General features: G+C 39.5%; 1 protein-coding gene across 1 annotated transcript; it reads right to left on the bottom strand.

Moving 5' to 3' along the window:
• Positions 1 to 12,764: 12,764 nt before the first annotated feature.
• On the bottom strand, positions 12,765 to 18,845 carry LOC104658941 (acidic mammalian chitinase-like). Its single transcript, XM_010359092.1, has 11 exons — positions 18,821 to 18,845; positions 18,346 to 18,375; positions 17,142 to 17,346; positions 16,411 to 16,467; positions 16,150 to 16,315; positions 15,781 to 15,905; positions 15,476 to 15,599; positions 14,640 to 14,825; positions 14,012 to 14,131; positions 13,755 to 13,896; positions 12,765 to 13,096 (listed from the first exon to the last, which is right to left on the bottom strand). The coding sequence occupies exons 1-11, from the start codon at positions 18,843 to 18,845 to the stop codon at positions 12,837 to 12,839; spliced, it is 1,440 nt and encodes a 479-aa protein (XP_010357394.1). The 3' UTR covers positions 12,765 to 12,836.
• Positions 18,846 to 21,589: the final 2,744 nt, after the last annotated feature.

The raw sequence follows: 21,589 nt of genomic DNA, 5'->3' as shown, positions 1-21,589 counted from the left end.
AGTGTCAACCAAAAATCTTTTATCTGGCAAAACTATCCTACATAAGCAAGGGATAACATGAGACATTTCTAGATAAGCAAAAGCTGATGTAGTTTGTTACCAATAGACCTGTCCTGGGAGAAATAGTCAAGGGAGTCCTATAGGATGAAATAAACAGACACTAGACAGAGACTTGCTGCCATATGAATAAATAAAGTTCTCAGTAAAAGTAAACACATAGACAATCATAAAAGCTAGTATTATTGTAATAATGACTTGTAACTCCACTTTTTGTTCTCCATGTAATTGAAGAGACAAATGCATTTCAAAGAATCATTAGTTTACGTTTTTGAACACATAATATATGAAGATGGTATTTTATCACATCAACAACTGAAAGGGGTAGGGAATGGGGCTGTAAAAGAGCATTTGTAAGTTATTGCGTTTAAACCTGTGTAAATTCAAACTAGAACGTTATAACCTTAGGATATTACATGTAATCCCCATTGTAACCAATGGGGAAGAAAATAGCTATATATGTGTGTGTATTCATATGTGTGTGTATATATATGTGTGTATGTATATATGTATATGTGTGTATATATGTGTATAGATGTATATGTGTGTGTATCAAGAAATGTAAACATTTCACTACAAACAATCAACTAACCACAAAGAAAGATAGTAATGCCAGAAATGAGGGACAAAAAAGCTAAAAGGCATATAGGAAAGAAATAATTAAAATGACTGAAATAATTCCCTCTTTATCAGTAATTTCTCTAAATGTAAATATATTAATGCTTCAATCAAAATACTGAGATTGGCAGAATCAATTAAAACACATGATCCAAACATACACTGTCTACAAGAGACTCATTTTAGATTTAAAGACATAAATAATTTGAAAGAGAAAGGATGGAGAGAAGTATTCTATGCAAATAGTAACCAAAAGAGGGCAGGAGTGGCTATATTAATAACAGACAAAATAGATTATAAACTAAAAAATGTACAAGAGACAAAGCGGGACATTATATATTAATACAAGGTTTAATAGAGCAAGAATCTAACAATTTCAAACATTTCTGTACCTAATGACACACTATAAAAATATATGAAGCAAAAACTGACAGAATTAAAGGAAGAAATAGACAATTCTACAATAAATGCTACTTGGAGACTTCAATAGCCCATTCTCAGTAATGAATACAACAATCACCTGGAAGGTAACTGAGGAAATAGAGGACCTAAACAACATAATAAATCAACTAGATGTAAGAGTTATACACAGAATACTCTACCTAACAAAAAGAGCATTTACATTCTTCCCAAGCGCACATGGGACATTTTTCAGTACAGACTATATATTAGGTTACAAATTAAGTCTCAACAGATTTAAAAATATAGAGATCATACAAAGTATCTTCTCCAACCACAAAGGGGGTGAAGTTAGAAATCGATAACAGAAGTGAAACTGTAGAAGCCACCAGTCTGTGGAAGCTAAACAACACACTGTTAAACAATAATAGATTAAAGAAACAGTCACAAGGGAAATTTAAAAATACTTAGAAATGAATGAAAATAAAAACATAACATAGCAAAACTTATGGGAAACTGTGAAGGCACTACTAAGTGAGAACTTTATAACTCTAAATATTTACATTGAAAAAAACAAGAAAAATCTCAAACTGACAATCTAATTATGCTTAAGGAGCTAGAAAAAGAAACACAAATTAAACCCAAAGGTAGCAGAAAGAAGGAAATAATAAAGACTGGCACTCCGATAAATGAAATAGAGAATAGTAAAACAATAGAGAAAATCAATAAAATAAAAAGTTAGTTCTTTGAGAAGATAAAACATTTCAACAAACTTTTAGCTAGATAAACTAAGAAAAAAGAGAGAAGACTCAAATTACTAAAATCAGAAATAAAAATGGGGACATTACTACTGACTATAAAAAATAAAAAGGATTATGAGGTTTTTTTTAAAATTTAAGTTCTAGGGTACATGTGCACAATGTGCAGGTTTGTTACATAGGTATACGTATGCCATGTTGGTTTGCTGTACCCAATAACTCGTCATTTACATTAGGTATTTCCCCTAATGCTCTCCCTCCCCCAGCCCTCTACCCCCGGACAGGTCCGGTGCAGTGATGTTCCCCACCCTATGTCTCATTATTCAATTCCCACCTATGAGTGAGAACATGTGGTATTTGGTTTTCTGTCCTTGTGAGAGTTTGCTGAGAATGATGCTTTCCAGCTTTATCCATGTCCCTGCAAAGGATATGAACTCGCCCTTTTTATGGCTGCATAGTATTCCATGGTGTATATGTGCCACATGTTCTTCTTTTTTTTTTTTTTTTTTTTTTTTTTTTTTGAGATGGAGTCTTGCTCTGTCACCCAATCTAGAGTGCAGTGGCACAATCTTGGCTCACTGCCAGCTCCACCTCCTGGGTTCATGCCATTCTCCTGCCTCAGCCTCCTGAGTAGCTGGGACTACAGGCGCCTGCCACCACACCCAGTTAATTTTTTTTTCGTAATTTTAGTAGAGATGAGGTTTCACCCTGTTAGCCAGGATGGTCTGGATCTCCTGACCTCCTGATCCGCCCGCCTTGGCTTCCCAAAATCCTGGGATTACAGGTATGAGCCACCGTGCCGGGCGGCCACATTTTCTTTATCCAGTCTATCATTGCTGGACATTTGGGTTGGTTCCAAGTCTTTGCTATTGTAAATAGTGCCGCAATAAACATACGTGTGCATGTATCTTTATAGTAGCATGATTTATAATCCTTTGGGTGTATACCCAGTAATGGGATCGCTGGGTCAAATGGTATTTTTAGTTCTAGATCCTTGAGGAATCGCCACACTGTCTTCTACAGTGGTTGAACTAATTTACACTTCCACCAGCAGTGTAAAAGTGTTCCTATTTCTCCACGTCCTCTCCAGCCTCTCGGACTGCCGTGCTAGCAGTGAGCAAAGCTCCGTGGGCATGGGACCCACAGAGCCAGGAGCGGAATATAATCTCCTGGTCTGCCTTTTGCTAATACCGTTAAAAAAGAACAGTATTAGGGCAGGAGTGTCCCGGTTTTCCAGGTACAATCTGTCACGGCTTCCCTTGGCTAGGAAAGTGAAATCCCCCAACCCCTTGCACTTCCTGGGTGAGGCGACGCCCCACCCTGCTTTGGCTCGCCCTCCATGGGCTGCACTCACTGTCCAACCAGTCCCAAGAGATGAACCAGGTACCTCAGTTGGAAATGCAGAAATCACCTGTCTTCTGTGTCCATCACGCTGGGAGCTGCAGACTGGAGCTGTCCCTCTTCCGCCATCTTGCCTAATTCTCAGTGGTTGGATTATGAGGCTTTTATGAGCAATCGTATGCCAATAAATTGGATAATTTAAATGAAATGAGCAAATTTCTAGAAACACGAAACCTACCAAAGCTAAATCATGAAAAGATAGAAAATTGGAATAGACCTATAACTACTAAGGAGATTTAATTAGTAACCAAAAATCTTACCCTGGGCATGATGGCTTATGCCTGTAATCCCAACACTTTGGGAGGCTCAGGTAGGAAAATCACTTGAGACTGGGAAGTTGAGGCTGCAGTGAGCTGTGATTGTGCCACTGCATTCCAGCCTGGGTGACAGAGTGAGATCCTGTCTCATAAAAATAATAAAATGCAATAAACTTCCAACAAAGAAAAGCTGTAGAACTGATACTTGAGAGGTGAATCTACCAAATATTAGCAACAAGCTAACACCAATTCTTTTCAAACTTTTCCAGAAAAATGAAGAGGAGAAAACACCTTCTAACTCATCCTGTCTGTCCAGAATTACTGTAATATTAAAGCCAGATAAATATACAGGAAAACTACAGATCAAAATCCCTTATAAACATTGATGCAAAAATCCTCAACAAAATACTATTAAACTGAATTTAACAGGATGTTAAGGGATTATATACCGTGTTCAAGAGGGATTTATTCATGGAATGCAAGAATGGTTCAACATATGAAAATCAATGAATAATATACACATTAAAAGAATGAAGAAAAAAATGGCATAATAGTCTCAACTGATGCAGAAAAAGTATTTGCCAAAAGTTAACACCCTCTCATAATAAAAACAAACTTGGAATAGAAGCAAACTACTTCAACATAATAAAAGCTATGTTTGAAAAACGCATAGCAAATATCACACTCAATGGTGAAAGACTGAAAGCTTTTCTAAGACCAGCAACAAGATAATAATGCTGCTTTTGCCACTTCTATTCAACATAGTCTTAACTAGAACATTTGGGCAAAAGTAAGACATAAAAGGCATCCAGTTTGGGAAGGAAGTGGCAAAATTGTCCCTGCAGATGTGATAACATATATGAAGAACCCTAAATTTTTCACACAAAAAATTTTGTTAGAGCTAATAAATGAATTCAGTAAAATAACAGGTTACAAAGTCAACACAAAAATCAACTGCATTTTTATAAACTAACAATGAAAATAGAAAAAGAAAAATTATAAAAATAATTTCATTTATAATAGCATCAAAAAGAATGAAATACTTAGACATTAACTTAATGAAGTGAAAGACTTGCACTATGAAAACTGTAGAACACTGTTCAAATTAATTAAAGAAGATATGAATAAATGGAAACAGGCCACATGTTCATGAATTGGAAGACTCAATGTTATTAAAATGTCTATACTACCCAAAGTGATTTACAGATTCAGTGCAATCCCTATCGAAATCCCAATGTTGTTTTCTTTGTTGTCATTGTTGTTTTTTGAGATAGGGTCTTACTGTGTCACCCAGGCTAGAGTGCAGTGGCGTGATCATAGCTCACTGCAGCCCTGACTTCCTGGGCTCGAGCAATCCTCCCACCTCAGCCTCCTGATTAGCTGGGACCACAGTCATGTGCCACCATGCCTGGCTAATTTTTTTGTATTTTTTATAGGGACAGCCATGTTGCCGAAGCTGGTCTCAAACTCCTGAGCTCAAGCAATCTGCCCACCTTGGCCTCCCAAAGTACTGGAATTACAAGCATGAGCCACCACATCTGGCCCCATTGATGTTTTTTGGGCCATTATCTAACATCATAGGCAAAATTAACTCAAAATAGATCAAAGGCCTAAATGTAAGACCTAAAAGTATAAAACTCTTAGAAGAAAACATAGGGCAAAAATTTCATGACATTGGACTTTGCAATGATTTGTTGGGTATGACACCTAAATCTCAGACAACAAAAGAATAAAATGCACAAATTGGACTTCAGTAAGTATTTTAAAAGTTTGTATATCAAAAGACAATACAAACAGAGTAAAACTGCAGCTCACAGAATGGTAGAGAATATTTGCAAAGAGTATATTTGATAAGAGATATTCAGAATATAGAGAGAACTTCTAAAACTCAATGACACACACACACACACACACACACACACAACCAAACAACTTGATTCAAAAATGGACAAAGGACTTGAATATATATTTCCTCAAAGAAGATACTGAAATGACCAATAAACGCATACAAAGATACTTAATGTCATTAATCATTAAGGAAATGCCTATCAAATCTACAACGAGATATCTCCTCATATCCACAAGGATGGCTGCTATCAAAAAACAGAAAATAATAAGTGTTAACAAGGATGTGGAAAAATTGGAGCAGTTGTGCCCTGTTGGTGGGAATGTAAAATGGTACATCTGCTATGGAAAACAGTATGGAAGTTCCTAAAAAAAATCATACATGGAATTACCACATGATTCAGCAATTCCACTTCTAGATATACCCAAAAGAATTGAAAGCTTGGTGTCAAAGAAATATTTGTACACCCATGTTTACAGTAACATTACTCACCATAGTTAAAACATGCAAACAACTCAAGTGTCCATCAATGAATGAATGGATAACAAAACTGTTATTTATACATACAATAAAGTATTATTTGGCTTTTAAAAGGAAATTCTGACTTGCTACAGCATGGATGAACCCTGAGACATTATGCCAAATGAAAAAAAGCCAGTCTGAAAAGACAGATACTATATGATTTTTCTGTTTATGTGAGATACTTAGAATAGTCAAAATCATGGAGACAGAAAGTAGAATAGTGGTTTCCTGGAGCTGGGGGAGGGGGAAATGGGGACTTACTGGTTAATGAGTATAGAGTTGGAGTTTTACATGATGGAAAGAATTATGGAGATGGAAAGGGGTGATGGCGGAAGAACATTATGAATGTATTTACTACCACCAAACTGTACACTTAAAATGTTTAAGTTGGTAATTAGTTTTGGCCAATTTTGCCACAGGAAAAACATTTTTAAAACATTGAAAAAAGACAATGGAGACTGACCCATGCAGTCAATATAAGTGAGAATGCAGGTTTGTTCACATATGAAGAGGGCAAGACTGTTAGAATAACCAATGCTGGTCAATCGCAGAGAGCATTCTCCCACACCTGTCCAGCACAAAGGTTGCCACAGGGCAGAACAGAGTATCAGCATGGTCTCTAGAATAACTGACTTATATTCCAATCATGGTTCTCCTCCTATCTAGATATGTGACATTGGACAAGTTATTTCACCTGTGAACCTCAATTACCTCATTTATTACATATAGATAATAATAGCTATTGTCTTATAGGGTTGTTGTGAGAATTACATGAGATAACCTATGTAAAACACCTAGCACTGGGCCTAGCACATATTAGTTATTTAATAAATTTTAGTTAATGTTATTTTTCCCAATCTGAGGACCTCAAGTCCTTGGATAGCTGAGGAGTAATTGCAGGGGAAAGGGGAGTTTGCACATAAAACATTGTGTATGAATTAAATACCTTACATGTTTCAAATATAAATTTATTACAATTATTATTATTTTAAAGATTTAATTTAATTTAATTTTATTTTATTTTAAGTTCCATGATACATGTGCAGGACGTGCAAGTTTGTTACATAGGTAAACGTGTGCCATGGTGGCTTGCCACACCTATCAACCCCTCACCTAGGTATGAAGCCCCACATGCTTTAGCTGTTTATCCTGATGCTTTCCCTTCCCCCACCCCCCTGACAGGCCCCAGTGTGTGTTGCTCCCCTCCCTGTGTCTATGTATTCTCTTTATTACAATTATTTTTAAAATATAGACGTTTAAATAAAATACCAATTCATTTGGAAATTCCAGTTGCATTTTGCTGTATATTTTCTTTTTTTTACTCTTTTTTTTTTTTTTTTTTTTTTTTAATTACTTTAAGTTCCAGGATACAAGTAAAGAATGTGTAGGTTTGTTACATAGGTATACGTGTGCCATCATGGCTTGCTGCACCTATCAACCCATCGTCTAGGTTTTAAGCCCCACGTGCATTAGGCATTTGTCCTAATGCTCTCCCTCCCCTTGCCCCCAACTCCCCAGCTGGCCCCAGTGTTTCTTGTTCCCCTCCCTGTGTACATGTGTTCTTATTGTTCCAACTCCTGCCTATGAGTGTGTCCAACTAAACACATGCGGTGTTTAATTTTCTGTTTCTGTGTTAGTTTGCTGAGGGTGATAGCTTCCAGCTTCATCCATGTCCCTGCAAAGGACATGATCTCATTCCTCTTTATGGCTGCATAGTATTCCGTGATGTATATGTACCACATTTTCTTTATCCAGTCTGTCAATGAAGGGCATTTGGGCTGGTTCCACGTCTTTGCTATTGTAAATAGTGCTGCAATAACCATATATGTGCATGTATCTTTATAGTAGAATGATTTATATTCCTTTGGGTATAAAATGTTCTGTGTGAGAGACATGTGAGGGGAGAAGAAAACACACACACACAATACCTTTAAGGGTAAACAACCTTTATCCCACATAAATGGCAATGCAGATATAATAAGCAAATGATACAATAAACAACTTGATATAATAAGCAAATTGACATAACAAGCGAATCGCAGTGGGAAGGGGAGAAGGGAAAAGATGTGTGTATATATATATATATGTATCTTTATATATATATATATATATATATATATATATATATATCTTTTTTTTCTTCATGGAAAGCAACAGCCTGGGCTCCAGAGTCAGCCACCTATTCGTGCACAGACAAGGAGAGGTTTCATGAAGCTTTGGCACAGTCTGGGCCTCTAGTTGTTTTTGAGGCCCAGTAACAGGGGCCAATGAGTTGTTTGGCATGAGGCCCAGTAACAGGGGCCATTCACGACTGGGCTCAAGGAACACAAAAAGACCAACTTGTTTTTTGTGATTGTCTATTGTTTTTCAATAACTAACATATAGGAATAGATTGAAATAGAGATTTTTCCAAAACAGTGCTGGATGAATGCCTCAAGGGGCTCATACAACCTGTTCTGGGACTTAGTGACCACTGTTTGTGTCCATGTTCGGTTGAGTTCAAATTTAATATTTAACTTTTCCTCCACATTTGGCCTCAGTTTAATACTCAGTTGTACGAAAATATGCTTACAGATACATGGGGAAGGGAATATTTGATATAGTTTACAGATACAGGGTAAGTACAGGAGAATTAAAAGCACAATTAATAAAAATCACATTCAACATGGCTTTGTGAGTAATACTGTGAGAATTGTCAGGGCTATACACACAACATTCAGTATGCAGTAAGGTGCAAACTCCTCTTTGGACCGCGGTAAGCATATCTAATGCCATTTGATTTTGCAACACAATAGTATGCAACTGAGAAAATTCATCTGATAACAACATTTAAGTCCAGTGTCTGACTGTGCAGCCCAGGCTGTTGCTTCCCAGTCTGGTGGGGAATCTTCCTTTCAAAGAGCAAAAGTTAGTTTCTTATTGGGCTTTGCTGGAAACAGAGCACATCTGCTTCAACCATGATGTCTTTATGAGGCCTGAAATTCCTATTATGACTTGGGTCATGAGTTTCCCCAAAACTCACTGGATATTTTTTTCCATAGACAAAGATAGGGATCATCATCAATTTTATCATGTTTAACCCTCTATATAGAAGCCATAATCACATAGACTTTCTAAGGTGGAGCTATAGTGGGAATCTACCCAGAAGTTCTGTTGGTTCAATCAACCTATTTCAGATTATGTTGTTCACTTGTTATGAGGGAACTAACCTCATAAGTCACATACTTTGTCTTTCCTCCCCTTTGCACCCATTTAACTGGAGCTCATAACACCCTAACAACATGACAACCTGTGCCATCTTGAATTGATCCTGCCAGTTATAGGAAGAGAGTCAGAGGACAGAATTTGTTTTCTCCTGCTTGGATAAGATGATATACAAATCATTTCACATTCACCAAAGTTTTCAAACTGTAATTTCATTCGAGATGCTGAGTCAAGCTCCCCTCAGTCTGCCTCCTTCGAGCTAATTCTTCCAAGGCCAATAATAACAATCATGGAATGCTAGCCTCGATGATCTTAACTACCCAGTGTACTTTTATCACTCTGTATCTTCAGGAATTTAGTGGACTAGTCCCCAAGACTACCATACCAATCTTTGAAAGCAATGGGATCATCTGAGAAACACTTTTTAAATCCCAGGTCCCTTGGTTCACTTCTAGAAGGCCATGGTGGGTGCCCCTAATCTGACATCCAGCTCTCTACACCAGTTGTCAAGTGATTCAGGGTGAGTAGCCAAGCAGCATGCACACTGGGCTTTCTGGAATAGTACTTTCTGGGTAAAAAATCAGAGACAGAAGCAATGGCAGATGAGTGATCCTCTGGTGTTTATTTTATTCTCAGGCAGCACACAACAATCTCATATAGCACATATCTAGCTCCGAGAAAGAGGCTCTGGGCCTTGGATGTTGGGACTTTTAAGCTTCTTAACAAAATTCTTTAGTGAGATTGGGATATGGGATCTAATAGCAGTATGATATAGCAGAACCTTGGCTTTCAGTCTTATCTACTACCTTAGCATTCATCTATTGGAAGAACACTTGGCTTTCTTTTGGTGTAATCCATCCCCATGATTATACACAACTGCCTGGTGTAAACTTGGCCGAAGTTCTCATTCACCATGGTCAGCTCTCTATCAGGATGGATTGCATTAGGACCTAGGCTATAGATTATAGCTTGTTTCCAGAGGCAACAGGCCAACTTTCTTTTCCAGGAGGCCGCTTGCAGGTCTGTTAACTCAGGCAAGTTAATTCTTACCTCTCAACTGTCTTATAGGAGAAATTGACAAAAACCATTATAAACAAGGCATAACCTGGTTAAGTTATTGAACTTCAAGAATAAATCATGAATTCTTCAGGCACTCACAGGAAAAAAGTCAAATAACTTTATAAGCGTGGATTAAAGAAAGGGTAGTGATTATCCACTGGCTTCAAACATCCCCACAACAACATTCAGTGCCAGGACACAATGGAGCAATGTCTACTATCTAAGGCTAAGTTCACCTGGAAGTAGCTCATGTGAGAATAATTTGGGAGTGGAATGCAAAGAATAAAAGTAAGAGACAGGGGAGTGAAACAGGGAAGAAGGGAGGGCCAATAAAAACATGCTTTTATCAAATTAGCCACTGGTAGAAACAACTAAATGCTCCATCCCTTTGGAACGGTGTTAGAAGTCTTACAAAATGTGCTTCTAGAACATCAGAGGAGGAAAGGTGGAAACGTTACGTTCCCCTGATCTTCGTAAGTGACAGTAACCCCTCTGCATGTCTAGATGGTACCTGTTTGAGTGGAAACTTGTATCTCAGAGGCCCTAGGAAGGGTAGCAAGAAGTGCACAACACAGATCTGAGGTAAGATTCCATAACGCCATGAAGACCATTAAGGCTTATGCAGAACTGGTGGCTGTAGCTTCAACTGGAATTAAAAGGTAAGGCAGAGACGATTTGAAATAATGTTAAGAAGTTTTGTCTACACCTGAAGAGTTCTGAGGAAAAGAAAGTACAAGCCCAATGTATTATACTCTACCAAGTATAATATCCTTGAAGTATACTTTTCAAGAACAGAGGAGACAGGAAGACATTCTCACATATAAAAGAACTTAAGGCCTGTAGCAGCCACAGAACTACTTGGAAAGCTATTCAACTGCAAAACAGCCAACCCTGAAAAAGTAAATGAAAGAGCCATAGGAAAAGAACTAGCTCAATATTCAATGTCAGAATAAAAAAGTAGTAATATTTACAAAATTTTAAGTAAAAGAGTGAGCCAATAACTTTGTGTCCAAAAGTTACCAATCAAATATAAAGGCAACAGTCAGGCATTTTCATACATGCAAGAAAATGGAAGATACTGCAAGTCCTTCTTGGCAAACAAAAGCAAAACAAACAAGATAATTAAAGAAATGAATATTGGAGAAGCTGTAGTGTAAGTATAGGGGATGAATATTGCATTGATTTAAATATAGGACTTTAGTTCTGTTATAAAACAAAGTGATATTAAAAATTTGGGGCTGGATGTGATGGCTCACGCCTGTAATCCCAGCACTTTAGGAGGCTGAGACTGGAGAATTGCTTGAGTCCAGGAGGTCAAGGGTGCAGTGAGCCATGTTCATGCCTTTTGTACCCCAGCGTGGGGAACAGAATGAGACCTTGTCTCAAAAAACAATTTTTTTTAAGTTAAAAAACTTTTTTGACTCTGTGAAAATAATAATAAAAATAAGAAAGTGAGAGGTTTGGAAAGAATGTTAGATTTTTATCTCTCATACCTCTAAATAAGTATATGTGGGTTTGAAAACATAAATTCAGCTTCTGTTTTCCATAATCTTTTATTCTTAATCCATTTTTTTGCTTCCCTTTAACACATATAAGACGGGTTTTTGTATTCTTACTGTCTTCAATTCTTACCTTTCCATTCTCTCTTAAACCTACTTCACTCAGGCTTTTGCCACTAAATTGTTTACCAACCCCACTTCTGTCAAGTTTATCAATGATCTACAGGTTGTTAAACATAATGGTCAATTCTCAGACTTCATCTGACCTGACCTAAGTAGTATTTGACAAACTTGATCACTTTCTCCTCCTTGATATGTTTTTTTCCTTGGTTTTCCTTCTACCTCATTTAGCTCTCCTTTTTTGGTCTTCATTACTTGTTCCTACTCTTCTCTCCAGCCTCCCTCTGAATGCTGAAATGCTCAGGGCTTGAATGCTTTCCTTTCTCTGTCTCCCTTAATGATCTCATCTAATCTATTTACTTTAAATACAAACTACCTCTAAAAATGTTATGTCCAACTATCTACTCCACACCTCTACTTAGAAACCCAATAACAATCTTAAATTCAACATGTTTAAAGTTGAACTCCTGCTCTTCTTTCATAATCTAGTCTACTTTTAGCTTTCTCCATTTCAGTTGATGGTAATTTCATATTTGTAATTTCTTAAGCCAAAATGTTGAAATTATCCTTGGCTCCTCTTTTTGTCTCCCACTCTCTACATACAACCCATAAAGAAAACTGCTGGCTTAACAAATCTTAATAATACAGCTGAAATGCAATCACCTCTGACCACTTCTACTGCTGCTACTTTGTTCTAAATCTGCACCTCTCCCGTGAATCACTGCAATAGCCTCCTAATTGTGCATTCTCAGCAAAAAGGGCAAATCAATCATTTTAAAATGACATTTGTTTATGGGTCGTTTTTATCTGAGTCTTACATTCTTGGGCTCCCCACTTTCATCTGAGTACATTTTGAGAATGAAGGGATGATGTATTTTCCTTTAATCCCCTTGCTTCTGCTACCCAACACCCAGGAAGAGCAGTGTATGCTGCAGGCTTGGGGGCTGGTGGAGCAACTGTATATCATTGGGAAATAGGGATTAATTACATCTAAGATCCTACAGTAAAGAAGCAGAAGCCATTGTACAGTAATGCTCAACCTTTTATTGCAATAACAACTTCTGCGGCTGGGTAAGGTGGTATCTGACACATGTTATCACCAGCTGCAGCAGGAGCAGGAGGCTTCAAAGACAAGGCCAGCCTGGCAGTGCTGAATGAAAGTCTTTCCATTTGCACAATTGTAGAAGGCATTCTTGTCAGTGGGGTCAGGGTACAGGCCCCTGGCCTTGTTGGCACAGAATCCACTATCACTGGGGTTGTCCCCAGAGCTGCCCCCAGAGCTACTACTGTGGCTGAAACTGCCTGTGATGGGTGCCTCAGTAATGGGAGCAGTGGGTTGGGCTGGAGCTTTGCAACCTGAGAAGGAAAAAAAAAAAAACAAAAACCAAATCCTGAACCTCCTTGCTTTTAGCCAGTGATACCTGATGTGTGAGAGCAAATACCCTGGATTTTGTTCTTGGCTCCTCCTTCTATGTCTCTGCATATTTCAGTCTTCTGATCTGATATATCCTTCCTTTGGATATATCACCCCTTTGCTTATGAACTCCTTCCTCATCCTTCAAGGCACAGTGCATTTTTTCCTCCTTACAGCTTACTGATTGAAATTTTTCATTATCATGAACTCACAAGAAGATTACTTATTCTTTTGAGGGGCACATTATCACATAATATCTTCTATATTGTTGTCTAGCTTTGCAATTTTTGTAAATCCAATTTCTCTCACTAGATTGTAAATTCCATAGAGTAGATATGGATATTTATGCATTTGGATCGCCTGTGGTACCTACAGAGCACTGTATATGTAATAGATGTTCAACAAATTGCTTGTGAAATGAATGAAGGCAGGAAGAAATGGTGAAGAGCCCTGTTTGTTCTTCCCACCATTAATCAGTTGTTACCAGATAGGAATAGAGCAATAGTCAATTACTTGTGCAATGGCTCCCTGACTTGCAAGGAACCTTTGGAATTTCTCTCAAGTCTGAGGCTTAGTGTCCCTTCTCACTCCCTAACTCACTTGTACTCTGCAGGCCCAGAGCATCCTTTAGGGTGGTGATCAGAGGGAATTTTCCTTGGTTGCAGAAAGTGCCTGTGAAATCATCCAAGTCAATGGCCCAGACCATGGCACCTCTGAAGTTGTTCTTCTTTAGCCAGTCAGCCTGTGGTAATTAGAAAGGAAGTCAGTTATGTACAGACACCAAGGCTGAGCTGTGGCTCCAGTGCTATAATGGGAACATGCTCACAGGCAACAACAGTCCATAAAACACAGTCTACCTTGATTTGGAAACTCTTGGTGTTATCATATCCAAGCCACTCATTTCCTTTGTAGGCATAGGGAACATCCTCATGAGCCTCCCATACTTCAGTAGCTCCATTCTTCAGGAAGGTACAGATCTAACAGAATATAAGGAACAGGTCAAGAGGTAGGCAGTGTCCTTGTGGTGGCAGAGGTAAAAGGACATGGGGAAGGGGAAGTAGAGGAGGGTTGCATAAAAACTACTTGAAAACGAAGGTCTATGACTCTATCAGCAAATTTCTTAGTTCATTTGGGATTCTGTTTCTTTACCCCTTTCGAGTAATTTATTTTCAATGTGGGGAGAAACTCTTAAATCAAGGAATGCCCTGGGAATCAGAAGTGTCTACAGATTGATATACTCTCACCAATGATAGCCTGCTTTTCTACACTCTCTGTGTTTGGAATGTAGCCTGAAAGGACCCTAGTGAAGGGCCAATTAAAGTGGTACAACAGGGGGGCTTATCTTGCCTCACTTCTAGAGAGTCACAAACATCCACTTTCAGCTCCAATCCAAAAATGATTCAAATACTGTTGAATATTGCTCATATTATTAGCTACATGTACCAAGAGGAAGCCACCTTTCCTCTAAAATTTCTGAGCGTATACCTCATAGTAGGCCCAGAACCCAGACTCCCTGGTATAGGGCCCCTCAGGGCCAGGACCAGTGGTAGGGGCACCAATTCCATGATTGGAGGGATTGCTCAGAAGGAAGGTATGTCCATAGGCTGGGAATCCAACGATGAGCTTCTCAGCTGGGGCCCCGTTGTCCTTCCAGTAGTTGATGGCATAATCCTGCAATGGTAGTGGGTTAGCGCGAGTTCTCACCCACAGCTGATGGCCTAGTGATTAATTGTTAGCTAAACTTTTTTTCGGTTTGGTTGTGCCCACTCTACTTGCAACACATTTTAGAGCATCACTGACATATATCTGTTAAAGTGGTAGGTCTCATTCTCAACTAAATTCTTTTAATAACGTGCAGGCTTTACATATACCCTTCATATAAAAATATATATGATGGAAGAGCAGAGCTTTTAAAATGATATTCCTGGTATGATTCATTAGTTAATGGCTGAAATTCTATATGATATACATGGGCAAGGGATTAGAACAGTAGAAAATGGGTAAGGCAAAAGGGAAACAGCAAAAGGGGAAAGGTGGAAAAAGCCTTTTATAATTTATTTAAATAGGAGCAGTGGCATATCATTTTCTTTTATTAAAAAACAGTGCACTTGTTATTAATCTTCTTTCATATTAGGTAGAATTATCAGTATGGTGTTAGTAAAAAGGGAAGTTTTTTAGTAAATGAGAACAGTTGATTAATTATGGCAGCCTAATTCCCCATTTGAGAAAACCGCTAAACTTATGATGTCTTTTGTGCCTGAATCTCTGTGTGATTTTCATCATCATCTCTGGTCTGCACTTACATCTGTACAGGGACTCACCACATTGAGGTAGGCGTTGCTGCCAGTGTCAGTCGGGTATTTGTGCAGGGGGCTGTTCTCTCCAGTGTAGCCCTCCCAGGAGCCATGGAAGTCGTAGGACATGACATGGATGTAGTCCAGGTACCTGAGGTGGGGTAGAGGATTTAAAATCATTTCTGATGGTCATTTCCCATACCTGTGCAGGCACAAGGCACCACTTCCAAAGCCTCCTAAACAAGGTCCCTGAATAGTAAGACAGACCAAAGACAAGTCTAGTCTGCCCGAGTGATACCTCCAAGGGTTTGAAGATAAGGCACATCACTCACTGTGACAGTTGGGGGATCTCATAGCCAGACTGGATGGTGGAGATGCCAGCAGCTACTGCAGCAGTGACCAACAGCCTGGGCTTGTTGCTCTGCTTGGCCTCCTGCTCAAAAGCTTCACGCGTTTCCTGTACAGGAGCAGGAGAAAGTCTGTGAATGGTATCTTTAAGTTGACTTTCATGAGGTTCATGACTCTGAATTAAATTAACCTCTTCCATCCTTCCATTCATTCCTCAACATCCTTACTGGAATAGGATTTTCAGGTCCTTTACCCCAACTAAAATTGTAGGAAACTAGGTTTAAGGTCCCAGTGATCTTTCATGTGAGATGGGTGTATGCTTTCCAGTCAAAATGATCAGGAACTCAGCTCACCTGCACCAGGACAGTGAAGAGATGCTTGTCCTGAGAAGGGCTCCCACGAGAGCCGGGGTACTCCCAGTCAAAGTCCAGCCCATCAAACTCATACTGGCGCAGGAATTCGATGACTGAGTTGATGAAAGTCTGGCGGTTCGTACGAGTGGAAACCATGTCAGTGAAACTGAGGGAGACCCAAAGAAGGCAGGGTGAGACCTTGGTGGTCCCAACACCTTGGAGTAAAATCAACCTAGGAAGTCATCTCCAAAAAGAACTTACGGAGCAGTGGCAAAGTTCCAGCCACCAACAGCCAAGAGAGTTTTCAGTTTACTATTTCTGAGGGAAAAGAAACAAAGTGCTTTATCAGAACAAATGAAAAGAAAGGGAAGGCATTTCAATATTTAGCTGCAATAGTGAGGGGGAAGCCAGGAAAGTGTCATGCAGCCTCTCATCCTGGTTTATCTTTGTTCTTATCCTTATTTCCTACTTAATGAATGTTGGAGTAGGTGACTATGATTGGTAAGTTTCAATGTCTCCACAGTTCTTTTTTTTTTTTTTTAATATACTTGAAGTTCTAGGGTACATGTGCACAACGTGCCGGTTTGTTACGTAGGTATACATGTGCCATGTTGGTTTGCTGCACCCCAATGTCTCCACAGTTCTAATTATTTCCCTAGGAGTGAATCTCCTGACCAAGGAGACTGAATGCTTTATCAATGACAGCTTTGGATTGCTTCTAAGTAGAAGATTGTTCTCATCTGAGTCCACCAGTAGTTGGACCTGTAAGCTTCCCTTGGCAACTGAGGTGGGATTTAGTTGGCAACTAGCTTCTGTGAGCCAGCCATTCCTCTTAATATTAGAGTCATTCCTGCACTTGAAATAATAAGAAAGCTGAATTTACCTGCTTGTTGGCCTGTTTGGAATTTCAGCCTGAAGTCTGCTGTGGAAGATCTTGTTTAAACTGTCCTTGAAGGTTAAAAGACTTGAAACTCAGGTTTTCTCTCACTTACTTGTTTTTCAGGCCATTGAATTCTTGGTAGAGAGTCACGTCATTCCATTCGATGGTGGTGATCTTGTTGTTCTGCATCCCAGCAAAGGCATAGATCAGGTGGGTACAGAGGCAGGGGTCGATGTTGTCAGGCATGAAGCGCCCCAGGCCTGGCCGGTACTGGGCCCAGTTGGAGAAGTAGCATGTCAGCTGGTAAGCAGAGCCAACTGTTACCCAGAGGAAGAAGGTGAGAGACAAGCTCCCTAGTGGTCACAGATTTCTTTGCAGACCACAGATTTCCAAATGATTTCCCTATTTGAAGTCTCAAAGGAAAGGGGAAAAGTCGATGTAAGAACTTCATGTTGCAGCAAACCTATAATTATATAATTTGCAGGCAATAAGGAGCAGGCAATTCAGGGCTGAAGACATCTCTTAGAGATAGCTCTGTTCCTCCAAGAGAGAATTGAATAACCTTAGAAACCAGTGCCTTTAGCTGAAATAGAACTTTAAAGCTAGCAAACTATGATTTAGATGTATTTGGGCTCCCTTATGTGGGAATTAGCACTTACGTACCAAGCATTGCTCTGAGAAATTTACTTACATTTACTCATGAATCCTCACCAAAACCCTGTGAGAGAGGTACTATTATTTTTCCCATTTTACCCATTTGGAAACTGAGACACAGAAAGGGTGATAGTATAAGTCTATTTAGCCCTTTTAGATGTCTCCCTGAGTAATTCCACCCAGGGGGAAGTGAGTCATCCACAAGGAGCCAAGGGCCCTGGCTACTGGTTCAGATTCTGCCGTGAACTCTATATTACCTGGGTCAGGTCATATGTCTTATCTCTGCCCTGGTTAACTAGTCTGTGAGATGGGGCGGTAATGCCTTTCCTGTACACCTCTCAAAGAAGAGTTGTTTTAAAACTCAGTAAGATGACAGATTTTAAACGTTTTAAGAGCAGAAGACACCATGTAGCTGCCTCACCATATTAGTTTTTATTGTTAACACATATTCTTTAAGACGGCTATCTAGTTGGTTTCTGCTTTGGGATTTTTTTGACCAATGGTATTAATCCTTTAAACATGGTTAGGGAATTTCGAATTCTCTAGAGAGTAGTTAATATTCTCTGTCTGATGTGGAAGGACACAGGGCCATACTGAGTTTCCAAATTATGAAGAAGAAAAAGAGGAACAATATAGTGGTTCATCCCAAAAAATATACATACCTATCTCAGCTGTCAGCACAAGGAGCAGACCTTAAAGCAACAGAGAGAATAATGAACTGGAGGAATGTGAGTAGAGCAGCCTTTATACATTAGTAACCTCACTTTAGCAGTAGGAAACTTTTTCTATTTTTCATTCTTTTAAGATCCTCTGTAGAAGACCAACCTATTGAGGCTGGCAAAGACTTGGATTTTCCCTGGAAATCCACTCCCCTCTATTTCCATTCAAAAGACCATTAAAGTGTTAAAGTGCCATGAGCCTTTGGGGCTTGGTGAAGGGAGGAGGACGGCAGGGCAGTGAGAAACCTATCACCAGGCAATTTGGGACTTTCCCCCTTTCAGTATATCCCCATACTTTTGCCAAAAGCAAAAATCTCAGATGATCTGGTTTAAATTTGAAGGTAAAAGAGTTTTAAAGGGGCAGAAAAACAAGAGGGAGAGAGTCGTTCAGAGGTACAGAGATGAGATGATCTCTTACCAGTGAGGTGGGTGAGCTTGGCCATGTTGCCTCAGTGGTAGTGTCTCCCTCATACAACCTGCCATTTATACCCTCTTTGCCCTCCCTTGTGCCTTATCAGATTCTCCTTTATCGAGATTGCCTCTAAAGTAAGTGTTGATATTGGCAGTGCTCACAAAGCTCAAACCCATTTAAGAATCCATTATTGACAGGGAAACAATACGATCTTGATTTTGTTTAACAAGAAGAAAAGATTGGGCTCGAGCCCAGGAACCACACTAATAAGCTCCATTATGGAGTAGCTTATGTAATTCAAATGGCTTATGTACAGTGGGCTATATTCTCCATTTGGATAGTGAAGCAACTAATTGGCTATTTCATGCACTCTTTGTCAGGCGGAAGCATTGAGTGACTTTACATTCATTTATTCTTTGCAGTCATTCATTCACTCATTGTAAGAACAAAGTTTCCTCCTTAAGCAAAGGCTATAGAGGGTCATTACCTACTCTGTCTTTTTGACCCCAAATCATTACCTCTTCTCCTTCTGTGGATTTTTCTACTTCTATTTCTCCTACCCTTTCCCAGCCCTCTACGCTTGAAGTGGCCTTCACTTGGTTCTTCTCTTCTCAGGAGGCTCCTTTCCTTTGTGATACTTCCTTGGATTCAGCCTGCCTCAGCCTGAGGCAGGGTAACATGCCTGACCACCAGACCCTGAGCCTGATGGCTGACACTTTCCAGGTGGTTCTTTCCCCTAGGCCAGCACCTCTTCCTGTTGCCCACATTTCTGTGTGTGGTTCCAAATTTCTCTTGATCACTGAGGCTCTCACCACTCCAGTTTTTGTGATTCATACACTTCTATTCTCCAAAATCCATTGGTCACTGAAATCTATAGTCCTCTTCTATTTGGTCTTAGACTTCCCCTTGTCCTTGGAATCTTCAATTCCTTTCCCCACCACCACTTCTCTCAGAGCTTAGCACTGTAACAGTGCACTGTAGCTCCCTTCTTTTTCTTCTAGATCTTTTCTGTATATGGCCCCAAGTCCCTGGAGTTGGGGGCAGAGTTTAACAGCTCCTTATTGCCTCATAGAGTTCTTTCTCCTTCGCCTGTCGTCAAGACTCCACAGTCTTGCCTCAATTTAACTTTCCACCGTGCCTCCTGCTGGCCTCCCTATTTAAATCTTGCATATTAAATTATACTTCTCCATACTCAAAAATGGTCTCATCTTCACCCTCCTGCTGAGGCCATTCCCTCTGTCTAGAATGCAGAATATTGTCCTCCTGTACCCACATCCCACTCCATTAAAGGCCCACTTCAACTGCTTTCTCCCATGACACCTTCCCCAATCATCACACCTGGAAGTGACCACCTTCCTCACCTCTACTTCTCTGGTATTTTGTTTGTACCATTCAGAAAACTCACTGCTTCTTTTTATGAACCATTGGTAGGGAAGAAATGTGGAACCAGTGGAAAAAGCCACACATGTTGGAGTTCAAATCCTTTCTACCATTGAGGCTCAAATTCTTTCCATTGTTCATTTGGTTTGAGAAATTGGGACTGTTCCTTAATCTCAGTTTCCTAATTTGTAAAATTGGGACACAAATTCCTACTTTGTATGGCAGTTGTAAGCATTAAATGAAATATTTGTAAAGAATCAGTTGCATAATAAACACTCCACAAATAATAATCATTATAGACTATCTGCACATGTGCCTAATCTTCTGTTTAGAAACTCCTTAAGAATACCAGTCCTCCAAAAAAACCCAATACTAGTCAAACCCATGTTAATTCCCATGTTGTACCTAAAGTCTATTTCCTATGCAAGATAGGGCTTATAAATAAACATTCATTGAGCACCAAATAAATTAATTTTAGTAGGAGTAACTGTTGTATTTTACACATGAAAAAGCAGGCTGGCACAAGGGCATCTTTTGGGTAAAAAATCTTCTGATATCTTTAAAGTCACACCCTATAGAAGGATGTGTAGACATGCTGCCTACCTTAACACAAGTGCTAGGAATTGCAAGATGGATTTTAGTTAGGCCTTTTTGCAGTTTGAGAAAGATTGCTGTAAAGCTCATAGCCATAAGACAGAGGCACTGAGGCACTGTGTACGTTAGGAGCAGTTGCAGGAAGGTAAGTAGTTTCACTCATCTTGTATTCCAGCTTTCCCAGATCACCACTGTTTTCTCCTGTGCCTCCCTAGTTGTGTTTTAGAATGCTTAAAGCCTTCCCTGTTCTTAAAAGTAAAATAGGCTGGGTGCAGTGGCTCATGCCTATAATCCCAGCACTTTGGGAGGCCGAGGCGGATGGATCACCTGAGGTCGGGAGTTCAAGACCAGCCTGGCCAACATGGTGAAATCCTGTCTCTACTGAAAATACAAAAATTAGCTGAGTGTGATGGTTCATGCCTGTAGTCCCAGCTACTCGGATGGCTGAGGCATGAGAATCACTTGAACTCTGGAGGCAGAGGTTGCAGTGAGCTGAGATAATACCACTGCACTCCAGCCTGGGTGACAAAGTGAGACTGGGTCTCGAAAAAAAGAAAAAAGTGAAATAGGTGAGCTAGGGAGTGCTAGCAATATAGCATATGTAGTTCTTTGCTGGTGGTTGTAGGTCCTAGATTCAGTCCTACCTCAGACATGTTTTGGGTTCTCAACCTGTAGTATGGCATTGAGGTCCTGACCCTAAATTTACTCCTGGATCTTAAGGCTTTCAGGTGAGTTCAAGGAAATTCACAATTGTTTGTGCTAGTTCAGTAATGGATCTGATTTCTTTGAAAGCCTACCAAC

The sequence above is a fragment of the Rhinopithecus roxellana genome, chromosome 8 (genome assembly GCF_007565055.1).
Source record: "Rhinopithecus roxellana isolate Shanxi Qingling chromosome 8, ASM756505v1, whole genome shotgun sequence".
Taxonomy (NCBI): domain Eukaryota; kingdom Metazoa; phylum Chordata; class Mammalia; order Primates; family Cercopithecidae; genus Rhinopithecus; species Rhinopithecus roxellana.
This window is presented reverse-complemented; position numbering and strand designations above follow the sequence as displayed.

Coding starts and splice junctions, on each gene's coding strand:
- LOC104658941 (XM_010359092.1), bottom strand. CDS start 18,845: ATGGCCAAGCTCACCCACCTCACTG. Junction 16,316..16,410: donor TGGAACTTTGCCACTGCTCC/GTAAGTTCTTTT, acceptor GGTCTCCCTCAG/TTTCACTGACATGGTTTCCA. Junction 15,600..15,780: donor GAGATCCCCCAACTGTCACA/GTGAGTGATGTG, acceptor ACCCCACCTCAG/GTACCTGGACTACATCCATG.